We start from the raw sequence: 24,398 nt of genomic DNA on the forward strand, positions 1-24,398 counted from the left end.
ACACCGATCTCTGTAAGAATAAAACCCGACCCAGCCCTACCTCCACCCCATTGAAGCTGACTGACTAAACATTTCAGTCACAGATCGTTAAGTTAAACCTTGACAAAAAAACTAACCTCAATTTGTCACCGACAGCTTATATCAGCTCGTCTGCTGACAAACTGACACTGCAGAGTAAAGTGGGCCCTGACTACATCTGAACATCAACATGAATATTTACAGATCAGAAACTGAAAACCTCACAAAGACTCTTCTCCTACGCAAGAACTTCACAGTTCATTAAAGTAAAGACGGAAACATCAGGAACGGGGAAACAGTCTGTGAAACCTGCCGTCGCAGCTGCTGTGAACACAGCAAACACATCTGGATTCTTCTGCTTCCTGGATTCTAAAAACCAGCAGATGAACTCCTGACGAGAACCCAACAGACAGCTCTGTTTTGAATTTTTTTTCAATAGTTCCAGAACTCTTGCCATTATAAACACAGAAAAACAGCCCACTGTAACCACAGGGGTCAGGTCTGGGGACGGGCTTCACAGTGAGGTCTCCAGGCTATGCAGGGGGCTGCCTGGACAGGGTGGCAGCCCAGCTGAGTTGGGCGGGATTAGACCAGACCTGGAGGTGTCCTTATGTACCGGGGCAACATGCTCCAGAGAAGTGTTGTTTTGGCTGGGTGAGGATGGGGCTGACGGCACATTGGGCAGTTCAGTCTGCAGTGGTGGGACGACAATGGAGTTTCGTTTGGTGGGGGCGTCATCCTCCTCCTCGTTCTCATCAATCAAGGGGATCTGAGGCTCTGAGTCCTCAATGCGGAATTCAGGGTGAGTCATGAAGTTGTGGATGGAGCTGCGAGATTCAGGTGTCTCCAGACCTTCATACGGAGACACACTGTCCCTGAAGGCATTCACCACACGGATCTGAGGGAGGAAAGGGGGGAGTCAGTTCAGGGCTCATAAACATTTTTATATAAAACCTTTTTTTGATTTCAAGTATCCAAACTATAGGGGACAGAAATGATCTACTTCAGGGGAAAACACAACCAGTTAACTAAACAGTTATTTCTTATTGTTTCTTTTGTGGTATGATTCTGTCCAAACAAGGTAAAAGTGTGAAAAAACTGTACGCAGAAACCTTTTTTCGTGATGACGTGGATGTGGCTTCAGTCTAATTCACTCTGGTGAAATTATCTTTTAAAACCATCCATGCAACAATTCACTGAATAACCTGAAATTCCTTATGTTAATTTCTTAAATGTTAATAGTAGAAACAGTCTGTCGTTGACCAAGCGCTGCATCTGCAGGTGCCAGGTGGTGCCCCTCTGTAAAGTTGAAGTCATACCTGTGTCTGGATGCGGTTGAGGCCACGACACCAGAGCACCTGGCCCCTCCTTAGCTCCATCTCAGCGTGGTCAATCTCATCAAGGCAATTCATCTCCTCTAGCTCTTCTTCAGGGATGTCGTCTTGATGTGTACCGTGACCCGCTGTCTTCAGGAACTTCAGCCAACTGGTAGGGACACTGGACACCAGCTGAGAAGGGGAACCAACACAAATATTCCAGTCACTGATAACTGCAGCACTTTCTGATCTTTAATATCTTAGTGACCTGAAAATGTTATTAAGACCACCTAAGGGTTTGGAGACAGTTTTTATTGTTGATCAGCTACAAAGATGCAGTGCCGCAGTCAAAGTCATTACTACAAGCCCACAAAGTCACCTACGTTTTACTCAAAATTTGCTAAATCAAATACGGTCTGGCTGGTTGCATATCACCCTTCCTCTTTCTTCCCTCTTTTACCGCTACATTTACATTTAGTCATTTAGCAGATGCTTTTATTCAAAGCAACTTACAAGTGAGGTACAAAGCAAATATCTAAGCCAAGGAGAAGAATTTCAAAGTAAAGTTCTCCATAAAGAGGGTGTAAGTGCAAGAATATTTAAAGGTTTCAAGTAGTAAAGGTTCGGAAGAGTTTTGTTTTCAGCACGTTTTTACAAATTGAGAGTGAGGCAGCTGGGCTTGCAGAGGTGAGTAGGTTGTTCCAATATGGTGGAACCACTGAGCCAAAAAGTTTTGCCTGGTATCTTTTGAGGTGAAGTGATGGGATTAAAAGTCGTTGTTTGCTTGCTGACTGCAGTGGGCAAGAGGGAATGTAGACCAGGATGAGGGAGTTCAGGTAGGCCGGTGCTGTTGAGTTGACCACTTTGTAGGTAAGGGTCAGAGGTTTGAACCTGATGTGGGCAGTTAAGGTAACCCAGTGCAGAGCTCTGAAAAGTGGTGTAACGTGTCCTATTGCTACCTGATTTCTGAAAAAGGTTTCTCACCTGTCCCCACAGGAGGGTGCCAAAGCCAAGGAAAACACACCACAGCCACTGCTCAATAGATAATCCAGAACAACTAAATGGTTTACCACCAAACTGCACGATGATGATCTATAGGAGGCCAGAGAAACAAAACATAAAGGGATTCATTTTCCATTTTACAGTGTGAACTTGACCAGATGTGAAAATTCCTTAATTCCCCACAAGTTACCTGTGTGATTAAAGTTCCCAGGATGATGGAGCAGAAAACAGGATTCCTAAAGACTCCCTCGAAAACATTCCTCTCCCCATGAATCTTACGGGCATTAAGCTCATTGAATATCTGCATGAGGACAAAGGTGTTGAACACAATGGTGTAGTGCTCAGAGGGTGGGCCGTGCAGGGGGGCGTCCCTGCCACTGTCAATATTCAATAACTTCTCACCTGTGAGAGGGACAAAGAAAGATTACTAAGTCTGAGTGTCTTCAGACTGAAGAAGCTGTGTAGTGAAATGTTTCAACCTAACAAGAGCCGTCACGACTCAACTTGTAGATAACGGGATCTGGGTGACTGAGAATCTTCACCACCCCATGATGGGGACAGACTGAAGAATGAATTACTGAAATGATAACATCTACATTATGTGAAGCAGTGCCAGTCTCCCCCTGTCCCTGCTGAGAGCCCATCCTAATGCAGGCAAACTGCTCTCTGCAGGTATCAAGCTGATGTCAACATTCATTTACAATTGAATTTGTGATAAGACCTTCTGCACCTGTCTTTACCAACCTTACCATTAAAGTGGATGTGCTGTACAGATGCTTGCAGGTACTTAGTTAAACCATTTATTACAGACTGCCCTGTGTAATTTCTTTGATAGACTCTTTTTTTAAATAACTTTTTATGATCATTGCACATATTTCACACAAAAATTATTATTGCTCAAATTTTTTACATTCATAGATCTACAAACAAATAGTCATTCTGGATTCATCAATGAAAGTATCACTCACAGTTTTTAACGAGGACATGCTTACTGTTTATACTATAATGTTCTGTCATACATAAGTTTGTGGATGTGTGGCTCTGAACTCAAACACACAGGCAGTCTGTAGCAGACCATGAAACTGTGATACTGACCAACGAAGAGCAGGGTGAAGATTACAGTTAACTGGTAGATGCAGTGTCCAAAGATGTTTTTCATCATAGTGCGTGAAATGAGCGGCTTCTTGCGTCCATATGGCTTCCTGAGCAGTAGCGCCTCTGTTGGTGGCTCAGTGGCAAGAGCCAGTGAAGCAAAAGTGTCCATGATGAGGTTAACCCACAACATTTGCACAGCTTTCAGAGGAGAATCCTGGAAACACACACACAAACACATATACATGCTTACCTTTCAATTCAAATGATGCTTAACTCAGACTTGTGAAATCACCCTTTATCCTTTTTAACAAAATTTTATTTGTCAGAAAAGCAAAAACTCTGTAAATTAGGTGCAATCTGGTGATATCATTGCAGAAGTGTCTCTGACCTGGGTGATACAGGCACCAGTGAAAGCTACGATGACGGCAACCACGTTGACAGTAAGCTGGAACTGAAGGAACTTAGAGATGCTGTCATAGACGTTTCTGCCCCACATCACGGCCTTTACGATGCTGCTGAAGTTGTCATCAGTCAAAATAATGTCAGATGCCTCCTTTGCCACATCTGTCCCTGCAATGCCCTACAGAACATAGCATGAAGGTTAGATTCAATACACAGAACACTCAAACTGATCCCGGGCCTAGGTTTAGTCCAGATTGCATTGACAGGCGGTTAAGGACTAGTTCAGGTTCTGAACTTGTACCTTTTGATATTGATTGTTCAAGAGAAGAATGCTGATGACTGTAAGACACGATGTGATCATCTACATGCTGTTCATAATCCCACACACATCTGTCAGGATTAGCTGAGTTTGGTGTATTTTAATGTTGGGAAAAAAAATTATTTAAAACAAACTGAATAAAATTAATGATAATAATGACTAATAAGCAGAAACTATCACCAAAACTGAACTGACTGAATCCTCAGTTGTTTGACCTTTAACCTCTAGGCTGCTCTGGATCAAACCTCTCAGAAACACAGAAAACAGGGAAATTGTCAGAATATCTGAGATTATTGGTTGCCACTTGCTTGAGGTAAACTCTTGCTTAAAGAACTTTCACCTCGTATTTGAAAGACTTATGGTTACACAAAGTTTTTTCATATTTGATTGTGGTTCAGTCAAATGCAACAAAGGAGCACTTCTTCTTTGTGTTTCTTACTGTCCACTGATGCCATCATGTTTTGTAGCTCAGAGCTGTAATGCAGCAGGGAGAAAGAGAGAGCTTTGCAGAGCAGAATGGGTGGATTCTAAGGTGCCCTGCTAGTTGGCAACACTATTTTGGTTTATTTTCTTTAAACTTGAAAATGTAGCTGATTAATATGAATCTCTGACCATTTAATTTGAGTACACTTATTATTCTTTTCATACCATCATGTCTATTCATATCAGAATTTTGTTCATTAGAAAATAATGTATTCTTCATGTAATAGAGTAGCTATAAAAAATATTCACCCACTTGGATGCTTCGTCCTTATTGACATTATAAATCAGTCATGGTCAATAAAAGTTGGAGACTCTGAAATAAACAATTTCTGAAAAATAACTAATTAATATCAAAGTGAAAACAGGTTTCTACAAATTAATGTCAATTAAATAAAAAATATATAAGGTGAAATCAGTGTTTGCATTAATATTCACCTCCATCAGGTCAGTATTTAGTAAATGCACCTTTGCCAGATTTTTGTCAGAATCGGCAACTTTTATTGACCATGGTTGATTTATAATGTCAATAACAGGATGAAACATCCAAGGGCGTAAATACTTTTTATAGGCACTATAGCTACTATATCAACAACATTAAGTTAACTGGAGCAACAGCAAGACAGTGGCGACCCTAAAAATGGAACTTAAAGCAAATCCATTTGCCACTGAACAGCTATGTAGTTAGTAACTATGACCTAGATGACTGAGAATCACAGACAGACACTGGTGACAGTTGTTACCATAGCGAAGCCAACATCTGCTTTTTTGAGGGCAGGACCATCATTTGTTCCATCTCCAGTTACAGCAACAACCTGTCTCTGTTCCAGAATCGTGCTGTCGATAATACCTGAGAAAACGACAGATCCACAGCTGAGACACCGTTATTGACCAAATCTGGATTTAAGATGTGTCACTCTGAATCAGTTTTTTCTCTTTTCTCTTGTGTGTTTGTGTGTCACTTTTATTTTGTTATGAGAATTTGTACATATGCTCACATTTTCATTTATTCACTCTTTTATAGTTTGTTTCTACTGATGTACTGTATCGTATACAAGGCAATTTGAAATGGTTTTGTCTGTCTAACCTCTACATCTACATCTATCTATACTATCTAGCCTCCACTAGCCTAATTAAACTGTATCTAACCTTTGACCAGAGTGTGTTTGTCCGTTGGAGATGATCTGGCAAGAACTCTTAGCTTTGGCCAAATCTTATCAATGCGCTCCTGCTCAATCTGTAGATAAAAGAGACGGCATACATATGAAAATTCAGTTGCAAAACATTTATTTAAATCATCATCAAAGCACTAGACTCACAATAAGGCTTCCCAATTAAACCTGGAGCAGGAAATAGGAAAACAAAATGTCTGCATACAAAAATGCACACATCTACACAGATTGTTTTGTGTAGCTGAATCTGTATAGTTTTTTCAGGAACATAAACATTATTAAAATGAAACACTTAATTCAACAAGGCAGACGCAAGCAACACCCAGAAGATTATATTACTATCATTTAATATTATTATATAATTGTAATGGAAATTTAAGCTCTTTGCATCTCCTGATATCTAACTTCCTCAAACACAACCTTCTGTTTTCTCACCAAAGTATGAAACAAATGTTGTCTTTTGATCAAGCCGTCTGGGTCTCTCAGGAACTATCACCTGGGTGTAAGATCCTACGGGAAACTCCTTCAAACCCACATCCCAGAAAGATAGTGACAACACTTACAAATGACAAAAGGTTGTGAAACCTACCTGGGGAGGTGTTCCCCAGGTATAAAAGCCCTGATTTTCCTTTGTCCGGGGTCTTTCTTCATTCTAACCGCTCGTGTGTTTGATTGACCTTCTTTGCAAAGAATAAAACCTTGTCGGCCGGCAGAAGTCTCCATTTCCTTACTCACCAGAGCAGAGAAAATTTCCACAACAATAATTCTCAGTATTTGAGCTAAAACGTACCTTGAATGGCAACTACACTGTCTTCTATGTGTAATCTATTTCCTCACTATGATGAATAAAGTAGGTAAAAGGAAAAATGTAAGGCTGATCCGAGAATGGGGAAAAAGGGGGCCAATCAATCTATTTTGTTAGTGACAGTCCAGCTGGACCAGACTGTTCCAAACTGTCCCAAACTGACCTCTCCCAGCTCGTTGCGAATCCTTCGGTTGAATTCCTTGCCTTCAATACACAGGAAGTCATCACCAGGTTGCAGAATGCCACATTTGATGGCAATGGCCCGTGCAGTATTGACGTTATCTCCAGTCACCATGCGGACAGTGATACCAGCCCGCTGGCACTTTCTGATGGCTTCTGGGACCTGATGAGGACAACAGGAGATACAACAGGAGAAAGATTTATACATGTTAAAATTTCTGAGAAGATTGACAGAACACTAAATTAATAGGTAAAAGAAATAGAACATTGTTCTGATGAAAAATAACAAAAGATTATGACTGAGAGCAGTCAATGCTTGTAGCTGTTTAAGAAAACATAAATGTAGGTTAAAAAATGTTTGTGGTATAATGTAACCTGCAATGAAGCACTTTATCTATGCAAACTGTGATATAAGTGATATATGCAAAAACAGAATTAAAGCTTAACTAACAGTATATAAGGCTATTTACCAGTAAGTTATTTTCAATTTCTAAAACGGTGGCAATATTCTTTTTTCTTTTAAAAGCAAAGAAATGGACCCAATAAATTGGCTCTCCTCATCACATATAGGAGTCAGACCGATTGGTCATTAGTTGGACTGGCATTAGTCTTTTAGTATCTCACACCACAAAAGGAGTTGATTTTACTAGTGAAAAGCGCCATGGCACACTTTTAGATCCGACACTTCCAAAACACATTGGACCATAGTGTTTTAGGAAACGCCTCCTTAGATGTACTACAAATAGTGACTCATGTCACTCACTGTGTGTGTTTTTACTTTGCTGGCTGCTTCCGTGTGTCCCTGTGTAAAGTAAAAACTGACGCACCTCAGGCCGTACAGGGTCTTCAATGCCAACCACAGAAATGCAGGTGAGGCCAGAGAGGATGTGGGACTCATCATCCCAGTCAGGCTCTCCATCAGCACAGGGAAAGTCTCTGTAGGCTAGGCAGATGGTCCTTAGGCCATCCAATGCCATCGGTTCAATCGCCTTCTTCACCAGGTGATCTCGATCAAGAGGCTTGAGAATTTTGGTTTCGCCATTGGACATCAGGATCTTACAGCACCTAGAACCAGACACCAGCAATGCAGGTTAAAAGTACACACGATCGCAGTGGTTCAATTGCAATCTTGACCTGTAGTTTAAGATTATGATTGCCACAGTGGCTTTTTGTGCTGAGGCTCATTATTTAAAAAGCCTTTACTCAGTAATTCAGATTAGTAACAAATGTTGTTAGTGTTTTTACAGCATCCAATCTCTGACAATTTCCAGTTGCTGAAAAAGGTTTTAAACACGTGTTAAATCTGACAAAGCCCCAGTACGAAATTTCTTGTCCACATTTTAGACAGAACATTTTTTAAGCAAACTAAAGTTGCTGTTTTCCACAACTTGTATAAAGCAAGGCTGTAGCCATCACAATTGATCCAGAATTACTTGTGTACTACAGTACACAACAGTGACTGGCCATCACATCAAACCTAAGTGGCCCACAGAATATAGAAACTGTTCATGTTTACTTTAAACCCAAGGTATGTGATTTTTGTGTACTGTTACACCTTTAGAATTGTTTGATAATCATCTCACTGAGCACAGAACTGTCATCTCCAGCAGTAAACATACTTCTTAAGCAGGAGCTCAGCAGCCCCCTTGCTGAACATTCGATAGCTGCCATCAGAGTTCTTTAGCACGGTGCTCATGGACTTCCTCACAGAGTTGAAAGTGTAGACCTTAAACAGTTTCTCTTCTGGAATTTCATTGCGGATGGTCTGGTAGTCTCGATGCAGGTCAAGGGTGAATCCCAATAAGGCACATTCAGTCTTATTTCCCACCTGGCGAGGTAGACCACCCTCCTTCTCTGGAGGCTACAGAAGGCAGCAGCAGCAGAAAGGATGTTAACTTATAACAAACACAAAACAGAGTGTTCAGTATTTAACACTGAAGGTTCTGTGGACATGAAACCAAATTCTACTCGCCTTGTACTAGACTTTATTAGACTTCTAGTAGTCTACAGTATCCTCAGTTTACTTTATACAGGTCATAAATAAATCAAAAAAAGCTAAATGTGGATAAACTACATGTTTAATAACATATAACTAATAACTATTCACCAACCCTGCTATATCATAGCTTATGCTAAACATAATTAGAGGATAAGGCAATACAGTACAGTGAGCATCCCAAGGTCGTACATAGAGAAACTGAAGTAACTCAAGGATCAGTTGAGTCCTGAGCTGTTGCTTCTCAAGACTCCTCTCTCAGCCAAATGCTTAACTCACATAGCTTCCTGAATGGACAGCTATTTTTACAGCTCACCATAATCTTAGAGGTGTAAGCGCAGTTGACCCCAATGCCCAGGACAAGCAAGTCCAGGATCTTGGCAGGGAGCTGGTCCGGCTCTGGGACTTTTTTGTAGCAGCATCCTGCAATATACGCCTGTACAACTGTCATGCGGTTCATAGTAAGTGTGCCGGTCTTGTCTGAGCAGATGGCTGTAGCGTTGCCCATTGTCTCACAGGCATCCAGGTGGCGGACTAGATTGTTATCCTTCATCATTTTCTGACAGAAAAGGAGAAGAGCAATATCTAAGTTTTCTAACTTAGTGCTCCAAATATTAAACTGTTATTTAATACATATTACACATTACAGTATTGACTACACTAAATGCAAAACAAAAATTAATATTATTTAGAATTTGTAAAATCATATGCAAAGTAAGAAGGTTTAGGAACATGATCTGAGTATATTCAGGCTGCTTTGGTCTATCTACAGATAGGCAATTTACTATATGTTGAGGATCAACAAGGTCTGTTGGCTGTATACAAACAAACCTTGACTGAATAGGCCAAAGAGATGGTGACAGCCAGAGGAAGGCCTTCAGGCACAGCCACCACCAGCACTGTCACACCAATGATGAAGAATTTGACCATGTACTGGATGTAGATTGGCAGACAATGTTTGGACCAGTGAACTCCTTGAATCCAGAAGATATCGATCAGGAAGCGAGTGACGAGAATTAAAACGGTTATAACTGACATGAAGAGACCTGAGACACAGACAGAGAGATAAAGAGTTACTTTCAGCTGTAAACTTGAACTTGAGCTCTGCATGTCTCTGTGTGATCTGAATATATGACGTATACAGTAGAGCAACAGGTCAAAGGGCTGAAACAAGTCTTTAAAAAGAGGGAACATGAAGACTGCCTTTGTGCAACATGAATAGAATGGCTCTGGACCGGATCAAAAATTGGTTCTGAACCTTGGTAGATAGGTTGTAGATACATTTGTAGATTTCTATCGAGAGATCAGGTCCAAGTTAGATGCAACAAGATCAACAAACATTGCACAGTAAGCAGTGACACACTTTAAGATATGAAAGGAGCTGGAGATTAATAACAGGACATGTTTCTTGTTCTGAGCCAGTTAGCCTTCATGTCCACTACGCTGTTTTGCCTTTACTTGACTTCATTGTGGAACATGTGGACTGAAGGAGCTTCACTGCAACACTCACATACACATTTATTCGATTGTCTATTTGTACCTGCTTTGCCAATCTGCACTGCAAGTTTAGTCAGCTTCCCCTGGAGGACAGACTTCTCTTTTTTTGGTAGCTTTTTCCTCTCTGGTTCTCCATCATTATTGAGGGGCTGCATCTCTACATTGGCTTCATCCTTGCTTTTCCCTACAGAGGACATGGGAAATCCAGAAAACATTCAAGTGATTCAATGCAAATCATCAAAAAGTTGCGTCTGGATAGTGTAGTGTTAAGATCAACACACTCCATGCGGGGTTTGAATCCAAGCTGTGGCTCCAGTAGGGGCCCTTAGGCAAGACCTTCTTATGCTTACCCTGCCTAACCGATACCTGGTTACTGCTATCGGCATTGGTGTATCCAGGAACAGATTAGAATTAGTGCTTTGGAAATACATATTTGACTGAATTTAATGAGACAAGAGGAATACATGAAGATCCTATGCTATAATGTGCCATAATATACTATAATTCAATATAGTACAATTTTCATTTTTTACAGAATAGAAGCTGCCGATGATGATTTGAGTATCTATCAAACATAGAGAGACCTGTGAATAATTAAGCTAAAATTTTATCATTAGACAAATTATCAGTATTTTGTGTAATCTGCGATAACAGAGTCACAGTATGTAATAGTCAGTCATAGTGTTTAACAGGATGACCAACTGAGGACAGAGACATGATGCGATCTGTCAACAAGCTGATAGTGTTCCTCTAATCTCACTCTGGGTTTATTGTGTTGTGTTGGTTAACTCCATACGCTATAGAAGCCAGAGTGGGTCTGCTGGTTAACTAACCAACTTACTAAGTAACCAGCCAACTTGACTGAATCATCTTTGTTCCAACTAGCTCACTGAAGTAACAATGAAAGACACTACAAATTGAGTCAACTGACACAAGATCCATGACAGAGAGTGAGGGTATCTGCAGATGTGTGTGTGTGTGTGTGTGTATATGTGTGTGTGTGCTGATCTCAGGTCAGTCATGAGGTTATTAGTGGACAGGCAGGCAGCAGCAGCAGGCAGGAGAAGAAAGCTGAGCTTAAGCCAATAATCTGCTTGGTCCTAATCACCATCAACAGAGTCAGGAGCACCTGCTGCTGCTCCAGCCACAGGGACAGATATTATACATTGTGAGACCACAATGAATCAATGAGAACAAGTTACGGACCAGGAAACATGAACTGACCAAGGGGTTCTGATGTCTGATTGACATCTGAACCTAACAAGATACGAACATAAGATGTGCAGAATTTTTAACTTACTTTAACTAACTGTATAACACTATATATTTTTGATTGACATGTGTTTGGATTCAATGACTCTGTGTATAATAAACATTATTTATTTATAAACCAAGCTAAGCTACTTGGGGAAATTGGTCAGTTATTTTTCTCTTTATGCCAAATTTGAACGTGTGTTTGTGGAAGTTTGAAAGGAGACATTTGCAACAAATGTGTGGTGATACAGGTGACTAAGTAGTTTTGCTCAAACACGCTCAGTAAACCTTGTAGCTGGGTTTGATTAAGTTCACACTGTGTTCCCACGAAAACCACTTTAATTAGGATACACATTCATACATTATGATAACTCACATAATACTCACCTTTCTTGGCGTTGTCATTTTTTTTACCTGTAATTAGAAATCATGCAGACGTTGCTAGTTATACTTCAAACACGAATAAAGAATTACTTGAGACAAAATAATATAAGAATAAATACATTAGCTAGTCTAACACCGGAACCCACTATACCAACATCCCAAAGGTGTGGGGCGAGCCATTTGAACATTTGAAACTATACAGTGGAAAAGGTAACTATAACTGTCTCAGGTATCTATTTTATTGCAAACACTGCCAACGACACTGTATCTGATGTGTGAACATACCATTACTTTTCTTATCCTTCTTCTCTTTCTTTTTCAGCTTATCATCTTTCTTGTCTTTCTTCTTCTTCTCCTTCTCAGCTTCAACATCACCGTCCTCACTGGCACCGAGCAGTGTGAAGATGATGCCAGTCTGAGAGTTTACACCAACAGCAGTGACCACCATTTTGCCAGAGCCCTCCATCACATGGGTACCTAGGAAAGACACCAAACTTTATCATTGTTATTTCTATCCTCTCTGTAAACACAGCATAATTTGTATATGTCTTTTTGATATTAAATTTGTTCTTCAAGTCTGTAAATAAAACAGACTCAATAGAAGAGGTCAGAGAGCAAGCTGATAAACCCCCAAAAGAAGAAGCCACTTAGTTCTCACCCAGCCCACAATGCAACAATTTTCTGTTGAAAAATGGACATATAAAAATTGAGGTGGTTTAAAGTTATATTCTTTCCATGTAGGAAGATGTTTAGACTGCAGATTTAACTGTGGAGAACTAGCATTAGAAGAACTGACAATAAAAGCTCAGGTCACACTGAACTTTGGTGTATTTTGATGTGAACGGAACATAGCAAAGCACCTGACAGCAACATGGGGTCTTTTTCAACACTCTTCTTGACATGATCTGACTCTCCGGTCAAAGAGCTCTCATCAATCTTCAGATCGTTTCCCTGAATCAGAACACCATCAGCAGGGAGAAGGTCACCTAAAACACAAGGGTCACCCTCATCAGGTTATAATGTCATCAATGTATAATGTATCAATTATTGCATCATCTGTCAGTCATGCAATGACAGACTAAACTGTTAATTGTTGACCACCACAAAAAGAATACTATCTAGAAGAATACCATATAATTTTAACAGTTCTGTTTTTTGCATTACCATACCAAGCCACTGACGACACTAGAAACATGTTGGGGAAGTTTCTGTGTCTTTTTAGTGATGATTTAAACATTATTAGAGAGAGATGATACATACTCATTTTATGTTGCACCACTGTGGGAACAGAACGGTATTGACACCAAAAATACTTCTTATGACATAAGAAATAAATACAAATGTTTTTATTACATTTCTTTTTCAAAGGTGTCAAAAGTTTATGCATCTGACCAGACATTTCATATTAATTGTCACAGTTCACATTATCAACTGTGTTGGGTCCTTGGTGCATATCTCAGACAGTATCAGGAAAGCTGCATATTTCAATCAGGTTAAAAATGTGTAAACTTGTCTTTAAACCAGCAGTTAGCTCTGCTATAGATATGTGAATCATTTCTGTTTTCTCACCATATTTGACTTGTGCAATGTCTCCAACAACGAGTTCAGACACATTGATCTGGATCACCTGCCCCCCTCGGACAACAGTGAACTTCTGCTCCTGTTCAATGCGACACTGCAAACTACGAAACTGTTTTTCTTTGCTCCAGTCATTGAAGGCTGTCACCAGGACCACACACACAACAGACAGCAGAATAGCAGCACCTTCGATCCATCCAGCCTGGGCCTCGCCTTCGTCATCCACTCCACCAACCGCTCTGCCACAGTCTGAACAGAAACAACGCAGACCTAACTTTTTGTTTTCTGATCATATGTGATAGTTAAATGTTTCTGATTGTACACACACTAAAACAGTGCAGCCTTACAGGATGTGACCTCTAACCCTTGTTTTGCTGATGACAATACTCTGGCTTTGATGTAGGTCATAAACACTGCATCTCAATTTTAGCTGTAGTACATGTGAAATAAAGTTTTTAAAAAGGTAAATATGTGTCTCTCTATGACTGACAGCTGGGACTGACAGACACTGTCAAAACTATGACTGATGCACTGGGGTATTGAAGCAAGCATTTCTGACAGAGGAATTTTACAACTGTGTGCTTACTTCTATATGACAGGCCCAAACAGAATCCTGCGAGATGATGACACATTAGATATGTGTTACACAATTCCCATGGTGACAATTTTTGGAGCCTAATGCACTTTCCCAATTCAAATGAATCAGAAGGGCTGCAGTGAAATTCTTTCTGAACACAGCCTTAGTTTTATAATGCCATCTCAGGACATGCACAGTAGCTACAGTGCTTTGGAGGTACAAATAAAAGGCCCTGCTGAATCTGCACCAGCTGCACCTGGACCTCAGACAGCAGATTTAACTTTTACTGTTTACTAGTAATCTTCTTTTTACAACACTGTTGACCCACAGCTGTGTTCTGTACATTCAAAATTTCAAAATCAGACTGCTGCTGAAAATAAAAAGATAAACTCACTCTGTTTCTTAGTTTCTGGTGCATGATAAAAAGACAGGCCCAGTGAAATGATGGCTGCTACTTCCAGTATGATAAGTGTGACATCCTGCAGGGCTTCCCACACTAACTGCACAAAGGTTTTAGGCTTTTTAGGAGGAATGACATTCTTTCCAAACTCCTGTTTTCTTCTGTTGATATCCTCAGGGTTTCCATCTAAACCTGCAGTGGGAGACAAAGACAGTATCAATCTTAATGCCCTTCTCTGAGCCTGACATAAAAATGAGTTGGATCTGTTCATACAAGATCATGCTTCATCCTTCCATGTTTTAAACACTGAAGAACAAATCCACTTTTTCACTGATTTCAAGTTGCTGCTGACATTTTACTTTTCTCTGTCAGCAGGAGTCGAAAGGTGTTTTCTGAGTGCATTCAAGATGGACCAAATTAATTAATGATGAAGAAGAAAATGTCAAAGGGCAGACATATAAGACAAATTGAGCCCCTGTCTATAGGTCAGCATGAGAACTACTGAATCGCCACATCATCAGAACTTTACGAAGCAATAAGGCATGGCTATAGCTGATCAGACTTTGAGGCTTAGCATCGACACTGAGGGAAGAAAATAGTAAAACAAAGAAGGGCCCTGACACTTAGATTTATTTATTTTATTAATTATTTTAATAGAATAAATTAGCTTAAGAAGGTCACCATCCACACCAATACTAGTCAAATGATCAGTAACCTTTTAAAAACACAGTGTAATTTTCTGAGAGGGTAACGACTGTGGATCATGGAATAGTAGAATGGTCCAACCCAGTCCACTATACCATTTTTATTCACATAGAGAATCTGCCTTACAATAGCTGTCTTAAACACATTTAAACACTAAACTGAATGCCACGGTGGTGCTACAGAGTGCATCGTAAATAGCTTTTGACTAAATGCCAAGAATCTAACATTAGCTCTTCAAATAGGTAAATTAAGCTCGTAACATTAGCAGAGCTTGTGATGAACAGTGGAGAATATATATATAAGAAATATTAACTACTTTTTCCCACCTTCTGTGATGTACCAACAGCAGTTGCTATTGTGCACTACTAGTATAATGTAAATCAACCAGTGCTTTCTTGTTTGTTATTGTCAAGCGTAATTTTATTCTGAAAATCTTGCCAGTAGCAGTCTCAGCCAACATACAGAAAAGAGTTAGTGGAATAAAAATGTTTTTAGAAATGTGTCTGCTAAAAAGAACATCTTTGACTTGTAATTAATAAATCTAGGATAATTTTACTTTATTGTTAACCGATTAGTAATGGGTTATAATGGCACTTTAGACTTTGAAAATCCAGGCTGCCAGGACACACACCCAAAATTTGCCATAGGTCTTGGATATAGCATAAATGTGTAGGGCTGGACCATCCATGCATAACTGTCGGCATAGTTGGAACTTGCAACGCCACCTTCCCATGACCCACAGACAGTGCTTACTTTTGCAGCAGAAGTTACCCCCTATGTCATTGTTGATGAGAATCTCAACTAACTGTTAAATGGCTTCTTTCTAAAAACATTATCAAACCTTATATTATTCTTATTTCTCATCACTGAAACTGCTCCACAAACAAGACAACCACTAATATGAATCATCTACATACATTTATTGAGCTCTGAATGCAGCATTGGAACATAGTGTTTGTCTGAAATGTGTGAAAGCAGTGCAGGATCACCAGAGGCTGCAGGTCACAGGAAACTTTGACCATCACACAGGCAACAGTCTCAGACAGTCTCAACTCAAGCCAAACCAAAATACAATGTAAATTAAATATGTCCTCTTTTATGTGTATCCTTGCCAGGTAAAGGGGTCTGAGAGTGACTGGTAAAGGTGTCTAAATCACCATTACATACCCTAGTCAATCTGACTGAAATCCATCTGGATTTACAGTGAAGCATCAAACCGAATGTGATGAAACTAAAGTTCAGTTTTAGATTCACATTTGTGGTTTGGTGATACTCTGCACACATGTTTAGGCTCTGTTGCTTTGGAAATAGAAATAGAATCTGCAAACAAAACAGAGACAGAGTTTATGAACATATTTACCTTCAACAGGTGAGGTCCGCAGTCTGGCACACAGTCCATTAACGTCTCTGTAACACTCCTTAATCCTGCTCAGTGCCTCCGGTCCTCGAAGCTCCATGAGTGAGCGAAGCTCCATGAGTGAGCAACTAAACTCTGTCTCATGGTTGGCCTCTCCACGTCGGCCATGTTTTGACCCACGAAAAGAATTATTGGCCATGTCTCTTTCCTCTGGGACTCAACAGAGGCCTTCCTGAAAAACTCAGACTCAGTGGTTGGCCTGAGGTGCAAATCTGGCCTTGCGGGGACTCTCTGACTACAGGGGGACAGATAGACCACAATTTTTAATAGACCTCATGGTAAAACAAATTACAACAGCTGATTGAATTTAACAGTTATGCAAAGGTTTACTGATTATAAATAATTTTATTATCAATATAGTTAATATTTCTGCCTGTATCAATACACACATAAAGTAGGATAAAATGATGAATGGCGGCTGGATAGCGTAGTGGTAGCATCACCACCCTTTATGCAGGAGACAGGATTCAAATGTCGGCTGTGGCCTACCTCCAGTAAGGCTCCTTAGGCAAGATCCCCTTACGCCTACACTGTCTGCCTTTGTCTTCTAAGTCACCCTGTACTTTGGATAAAAGTGTCTGCTAAATGTAAATGCATATGAATGGCTATATTACATTTAGATTCATCTATTAAGTGATAAAAACAACTGTCATACATTGCAGAAAAAATGTGTAAATGTTTGTTTTAAACTACAGACTTCAGAAAAATTAGTTTGAAGAACAAATGACATTAAATAAATACTGTAAGTGTTTAATGTGGCTCTATTCATCAGAACACAATATATGTTCTCTACCAATTTATGGAAAAAGAATAATCATTTTACTGCTGATTTACTGGGAGTCTGAATACATTACATATCTGTGTAGTGCATTGTGTATGTTGATGTGTGTGCTGAAAGCTTTTATATTTGTTCTTCACAGGTTGTGACCTCTGTGCCTTTAGATGTAATCTGTGTCAATCAGTCAGCCGAGGCTTAATCTGGGCAAGAAAGATGCAGGCGGTTTAAGGCTGAAGAAGAGAAAGAATTGAGCTAGAATTGAACAGGCTGAAAAAAAAAGCCATGACAATTCTATTGCTGTATATGACTTTGTACACAACTGAAACCTTTCTAATGATTTCAACCATCACTCCTTAAACACAGACTCAATCTACAAAAGTCCACAGCACACAAGCCGTAACCCTTCAAGTGAAAGAAGCTGCAATTAGATAATCTACGCCAGAATTTACTTATATCCCATGGGCAAAACATCACAGTAGTTCATGAACACAAAATATAGCTATGTGAAAGAGTTAAATAAACGTAGTAGCCACCTACCACACAGAAGAAACAACAAGGTTTTACACAGAAAATTTGACCAGAACCATTAATTTCTGATAAAACATCACTGCACCTTCATTACTGCAGTAGTGAGGAGAAGCAAGAATTTACTTACAGAAACTTCCCCCATCGCCTTCTGTTAGCATCAGCCGACAATAGTGGCAGTCCAATTACTCTGAGCAGAGTCACACACACAGCTCCAGACACAGCCCATAACCCAGCCACAGGTCCTCAACTAGTAGTCTGCAGACCTGCTCCAAGACCACAGTTTACTCACAAAACCAGCCTTTTCTTTAGAAATTCAGTATGACCTTCAGGAAGCTCCCAGTCACAATCAGCGATCCATTGGAAAAAACAGAAGCTGGCTAAATGATTATCTGAGGAAAGCCTTGCTTAATCTAATTAGACAATCTGTGGCTTCAGTGAGTGCCAGAGAGATTGCTGCTGTTGCAGAGTGACACACCAGACCTATACATACCAGGTCTGCACACACAGACCACATATTAACCAAGCAACTACAAAGAAAACACCCTCAAAACCAGTTTGCATCCCTTAGCAACATCTAAATCAGTAATCAGTAATCAACAGTCCTTCTCCCAGATTATCTGAAATTTTGGTTATTTTCTGCATGTGCAGAAAGACCCATTAAAACACATAGTGTGAGTTAACATACTGATTGTTGATTAAAGATGCATCTGCCAATCTGCCCATTTTCTTTTGTTCCAGACACAAACACAAATCTGAGCAATAGTAATGTACTGTCCCGTTAGTGTGCATCAGTTGACACAAAGTGACACCGGCCAGACTGCTATACAACCAACAACCCGACAAAGTTCTGGATGCTGCAACATGAGTGATGCAAATGTATTATTTATTATTATTTATCTAATATATACTTATCTCTCACCTAATTTAGACAAAGACTGTTAACATTCAAATAATAAACTTATCCTGAAGATTAAAGTATGTGAAATGTGAAATGCACCTCCTTGCTAATTATTCTGGGGAAAATGGTTCAGTCAGCACTGCATGTTTACTTTGGATCAGTTGTCCAGTTAGTGTTATGTCTTTGTGTAATGCTACCATCCAGTGGTCAGACATAGTCAACACACTTTACACAGAACGCACACAGTGCTCCATTGACTCTAGAAATCTCTTATCTGACGCATTTCACTACTGGAGGAAACATCCCATTATTATTTTGCTTATTTGTCATAAAAGGTGCGTACAACACAATAGGCATAAATAGGCGTGACCCTTCAGTGGACAAGCGGTTTAGAAAATGTATAGATGGATAATATTGTATATTTTTATCCTAGTGGTTCCAGAATCTTGGGAGAAACTAGAAATATCTTCAGAACAGCACTGGCTGTTTTAACAACACAAGTGCTGGCTGAATGTCACGGAAACAAAAACATTAAAAATAAAAAAAGGGGTGTAACCGTGGTGACGTGCATCTATCAATTGATCAAACCGGCACACAGCTGATTTTAACGTCACTCGCCATCATGGCTGACTGGAATAGAGGTATCGTTTTTGACACGTATTCACTTGTAAATATTTTGTTATTAAGCGTATCCAGCAGTACAGAACTAACGCTAACGTTACAGGTGAATGATGGGATGTATAACCTAAACGATTAGTCAGACTAAGAATATGCTCAGTGTCTGGATCTGTAACGTTAGTTACTCCACTTGGGCCACTTCGGCTACTCCACCGAAAACAAGGCTGAAGCTTAGCTAGCAGGCTAACTAGATGAGAAGTTTAGCGTTAGGTAACGTTACTTATGTCCTAACATTAATCTCACGTTAACCTAACGCTACACTACTATGAACGGAACAGTTGGGTCAGTTCATAACAGTGTAGCTAATATTTCGTCTGTAATTTAGCACCTATCCAGAGTTGGTTAACCCACTATCGAGTTAGCATTACGAAGAAGAAGTGCTGCTTTCATTAGCGTTAACTGACAAACAGTGCTAGCTTAAAGTACTAAAAGAAAACTTGCGTGTAAAAACTAAAAAAGAATAAGAATAACGTTAGTCAGTGGTCTGTATCTTCTGTGGTGACGCCCCCAACATAAACGACTACTATCTTAGCTAAAAGTTCTGCATTTGATATTCAGTGGAAATGTTTAGCATCAACTACAAGAGGTAAAAGGAACTGACGTTACTGACACGGTGGAGTGGCAGTACTTAGCTAGCAGACGTTAACGTTAACGCGTTAGTTAACCTAGCTAACGTCACCTCAGGACATTTCAGTGAGCTATTATCACACTGTAGACTACATCATTTTTGTCATTGTCGTTTGTGGTGTTTAATAATACGCATCTATGACTGTTATTATAACTCTGTTTCTTTAGCGAGCAGCTAGTTTTATAGCTAGTTAGCTAACTGCTATATTGGCTAGCTTACTGGTGCCACTGCATTTCCTTTAGGTGGCGCCCTTGACTCTGTTTACTTTGTGACTGTGTTAACTGAACTCATAACCCATTAAATCCTTCAAAAATAATTATATATATTATCGTTGGTTGTGAATAAATCTGATTAAAGCTAAGTAGCACCTACCTTTAACGGCGGATTAACAGGAAGTTAAATTACCGTTAATCATTTGAAATAAGAGCTAAAACCCCTGCTGCGAAAACTGAGATTAGGAAACCCCGTTGTACGTGGACCGAGGAAGAGACGTCCTGTTTTAATTTATTGTTAATTGAATTATTTTAATGTACAAATTATATATTTAACTCATAATAAGTGTATTGTCAACGATGTTACAGGAATGTAAATGTCTGACTAGAGCACGGTCAAAAATGTCTAAAACTAGGCTCATTGCATTACTGATTTTACAGCTGTTTGCCTAAACAACCTTGGCACCTTTATTATTAATTGGCTGTTTCATCAATTATGATGTATAAATATGCATATTGTCTCTGTTGATGTATTAAATAAACCAGTTTTACACAAGCCTCACAATTTTTCATCAATTTTACATTTGCATGTTAAACGCATTAATCTACATACAGAACCTCAGGAATATATTCATAACTAGTTTCCCACCACTACATAATGAGTGTCTATGTCTATGTGCAGTCACTGCTGTTTTACTTCTAATCCAGAGTATCTGTGCGTTTACAGGCCATGGCTCTGTGGACGACATGCTGGATGCTGAAAATAAGCGTCTGGCTGAAAACTTGGCCACCAAGGTTTCCAGACTGAAATCTGTGAGTTAAAACGAAGAGTTAATCATCAGTTGCCAAATAAATACATAATATAAATAAATACTAAATCTGTTCAGACTCATTCATCACAACAGTCTGCACACTTGTATGAAGTAGAGCACTGATGCTTTAATATTCTGTCTTTAATACTCTGTAGTTTGACACTGAAATGATGCAAAGGTTGATTTTATGTCACTAATATAAACTCAAGTTTAAGATTAGCCTGTCTGTCTCTGTTTCTGACAGCTGGCGTATGACATTGACAGAGAAGCTGATGATCAGAACGAATATCTGGACAACATGGTGAGTCCATCTGATGTATGAAGAATACAGAAAATATAATATAATAAAGACTTTGTCTTTATTACAATGGTATTTATATGCCATGTTATTGGAAAGAGAGAATTTATTAAATCAATTTACCTCCACAATCAGTCATCTTCCCTCTTCCTTTCAGGATTCTAACTTCCTGAGCGCAACAGGCCTGCTGACCGGCAGTGTAAAGCGTTTCTCCACCATGGTTCGATCCGGCAGAGACAACCGCCGCATCCTTTGCTATGTGTCCGTTGGGTTGGTCCTGGTCTTTTTTCTGCTCTACTACCTGGTCTCCAGGGTACAGCGCTGATGGGAAAACCGGTACAGCCAGGAGCTGGTTCCTAAAAACAGATCAGACCTTAGACACTGACATCACATCTGATTCAAATTAACTCCTGCATGAAGCTGAGGAAATAAAGAGGAAGTAGACAGGAAATATTTTTATTGAAATGATGAACTGACCAGCGACAGGTGTCAGAAACACTTGGAATCACGGCGGTGCCAAAGATCCTGGAGTCTCTACAAAAACATGCCTGGATGCCACGTTACCATGGGCGCTTTCTATTGCAAGCAAGGAAGTCCTAGTACAGGCAGAAAGAGCCTGAGTGCAGCTCAGGTGAAGAGTGATGCCCAGCACAGCTGAGTATGATAGGTTGATGAACCTGTCAATCAAGACAAACATGCCCCAAACATACAAGTCATGACAATTGAGCTGAGTGTCAGTTTTTAGGCTGACTAGCCCGATGAAAATGTGACATGCACTGTATTTTATTATTTGTCTGAAGGGTTTTAAAAGATGTTTCATATTCAAACAGCAAAAACACTTAAAACAGATGTATAACACCAAATTTCAGCCAATTTGTATGTAGTGTGGAATTGGGAACGAAGGTTAAGATTTTACATGGTATTATGGAAACAAATAGTAAAGATCTAATAAAACTGAGTTGAGTTGCAAGAGATAAAGGGCAAATACTCGCACAGCATACTAAAAAATGCAGTTCTGTTAAATAGAAGGTTGAAACCCCAGTGTTCAGTTGTTTTACTGTAGCTTGATGAGCAGTCTTCTTTCAGCGTGTCTTCTCAGTTACTGATTTTTCCTTGTGTATTACATATTGGGACCTGTTCAGTTTATGGTTTCCAGGGATATTTTATTCATTACATTATGTCTTTTTTTCTATATTCAGTTAGGGAAAGAGACGGGGAGAGATTGAAAAGCATTTTCTTTCTCTGTGTTGCCATTCCAGCTGTCTGCTCTGCAACAGCTACAGCAGGTGTTTGACATTATTATTAATATATATATGCAATAAATGGTTTTAATTGTGGCACTTATTGGGGATAATTGCACCATCTATGTGATTTAAAGCATTGTGTGAGGTATACTGACAATAATTTATAAAAGGTTTATAATCTTCAGAAATGTGTACATTCCATAATAATATTACAAATAAATATATTTTATTTTTATAACTAAATTACCATTCAATAAAAGCTTCTGCCAGACTTCAACAATATAACAGCAGTGTCATTTCAACAGAAACAGTTTTATATTCAAATTAGTCACAGTTACTGTCATTCTTTAGGCATTTAGGGGCTGCATCTTTCAAGGAGATTACAACTCTGTTTAAATGTTATTAATATTATCTTTATATTTGTGTCCATTGTATATCCCAACACAAGGGCACAAATCGGGAATAAAAATCTGAAACAGAACTGTGTATTGTGGTTTAAATAAGTCATAAGGCTTTTATTTTCCAATTATGCTTAAACAGAGAGTCAAGGTATATAGGACTTCATGTTGCTCACTGTGGCAGGAAATAAACTGTTGCAGTCTTTATGACTCTTCGAAGAGCCTTCCTCCCTGTCTGTGTGGTATTACTATACCAGACAGTAACCAATGTTTTAGATTGTACTCATTCAACAGTAGTAGTAGATTAATACTTTAAGTTACATTTATCTAACATTAATAGTTGAATAGCATGTTTCATCTAAGACATGACTCATATGCACAAGCATTATTTGCTGTTCACCATAGAGACCAGAATGGTATGCACGAATGTTATATACGATAACTATCAAGGGACAAGGATTGTATGTACAGGCGGCATTTACGATTAACCATTAATACAACAAAGTGTGTGTCAGTTCACGAAGTCTGACGTCTGACTCTCCGTGACCCAGTCTTCTTATACACAAGATTACAATCATTTGCATGAACATTTGTACATTCTTCATCCTGGTTAATCCATAGGTCCACCTCAGCGCTCATCCGACTCCTTGACCTTCATCATCCTCAGCCATTGCTCCACGTTGCTCCCTCATCTGCTGTTATCAGGTTCCTCATCCTCAGAGCACGTTTCCCACGATGAATTATGTTTTTCTGAAAACATAACACAAAGACACCTTGTGTTCTGGTCTCCTTCATACCTAGTTACTCCCTTGCCTTGCAACTTAATTGCAAACTGCTTCCACATAACATCCGTCATGTTGTTATCAGTGGTTGTTCGTGAGAAGATCCTCTCTCTGCTTCAACAGTTTCATGTCTAACCATAAATTGTACCTATACGTATGTCTTATTTCCTGAGATGACCACCCTGCACTCCCTAACCTGTTTTGATTATCAACCCAGCATTCTCTTATCTGTTTTGATTATCATCCAAACACGAACCCTGCATGCCTGGCTCCTTTCCTGCTATGGTACCATGCAGGGCAATCTATGGATCCCGTGCATACCGTCCTCATCCTAAATGGTTACATGGCCTTACACGGAAATGTATATATCAACTCTATGGAGGGGGCCGAGGCACAAGGTGTCTTTTTTATCATGATTTCAGAGCCCAGGATTTATCACTGTGAACGAGAGCTGAGGATGAAAGGCTACAGCTACAAGGAATCCAATAACAACAGACAGGAGAGCAACAGTTGGACCAATGACGGAGGATGGTGAAGGTGAAGGA

General features: G+C 39.6%; 2 protein-coding genes across 4 annotated transcripts; one reads left to right on the plus strand and one right to left on the minus strand.

Moving 5' to 3' along the window:
- Positions 1-141: 141 nt before the first annotated feature.
- Positions 142-16,782, minus strand: LOC113166302 (plasma membrane calcium-transporting ATPase 1-like). 2 transcript variants are annotated; one of them, XM_026366370.1, is made up of 20 exons: positions 16,541-16,768; positions 14,470-14,667; positions 13,490-13,747; positions 12,781-12,906; positions 12,206-12,397; positions 11,924-11,950; positions 10,326-10,466; positions 9,617-9,831; positions 9,102-9,344; positions 8,409-8,650; positions 7,617-7,854; positions 6,773-6,952; positions 5,782-5,869; positions 5,376-5,482; positions 3,820-4,011; positions 3,432-3,645; positions 2,527-2,738; positions 2,319-2,426; positions 1,338-1,526; positions 142-916 (listed from the first exon to the last, which is right to left on the minus strand). In XM_026366370.1, exons 1-20 carry the CDS (start codon positions 16,734-16,736, stop codon positions 533-535), a joined length of 3,750 nt encoding a protein of 1,249 aa, XP_026222155.1. In that variant the 5' UTR covers positions 16,737-16,768; the 3' UTR covers positions 142-532. The 2 variants fall into 2 exon arrangements, with proteins under 2 accessions (XP_026222155.1, XP_026222156.1); XM_026366371.1 differs by lacking the exon at positions 11,924-11,950 and having other exon boundaries at positions 16,541-16,782.
- Positions 16,783-19,361: 2,579 nt separating this feature from the next.
- LOC113166300 (BET1-like protein) lies at positions 19,362-23,165 on the plus strand. 2 transcript variants are annotated; one of them, XM_026366368.1, is made up of 4 exons: positions 19,362-19,442; positions 21,047-21,132; positions 21,376-21,432; positions 21,587-23,164. In XM_026366368.1, the coding sequence occupies exons 1-4, from the start codon at positions 19,424-19,426 to the stop codon at positions 21,752-21,754; spliced, it is 330 nt and encodes a 109-aa protein (XP_026222153.1). In that variant the 5' UTR covers positions 19,362-19,423; the 3' UTR covers positions 21,755-23,164. The 2 variants fall into 2 exon arrangements, with proteins under 2 accessions (XP_026222153.1, XP_026222152.1); XM_026366367.1 differs by lacking the exon at positions 19,362-19,442 and having other exon boundaries at positions 19,453-21,132; positions 21,587-23,165.
- The last annotated feature ends 1,233 nt before the right edge of the window (positions 23,166-24,398 follow it).

Source organism: Anabas testudineus, chromosome 6, assembly GCF_900324465.2.
Source record: "Anabas testudineus chromosome 6, fAnaTes1.2, whole genome shotgun sequence".
NCBI lineage: Eukaryota > Metazoa > Chordata > Actinopteri > Anabantiformes > Anabantidae > Anabas > Anabas testudineus.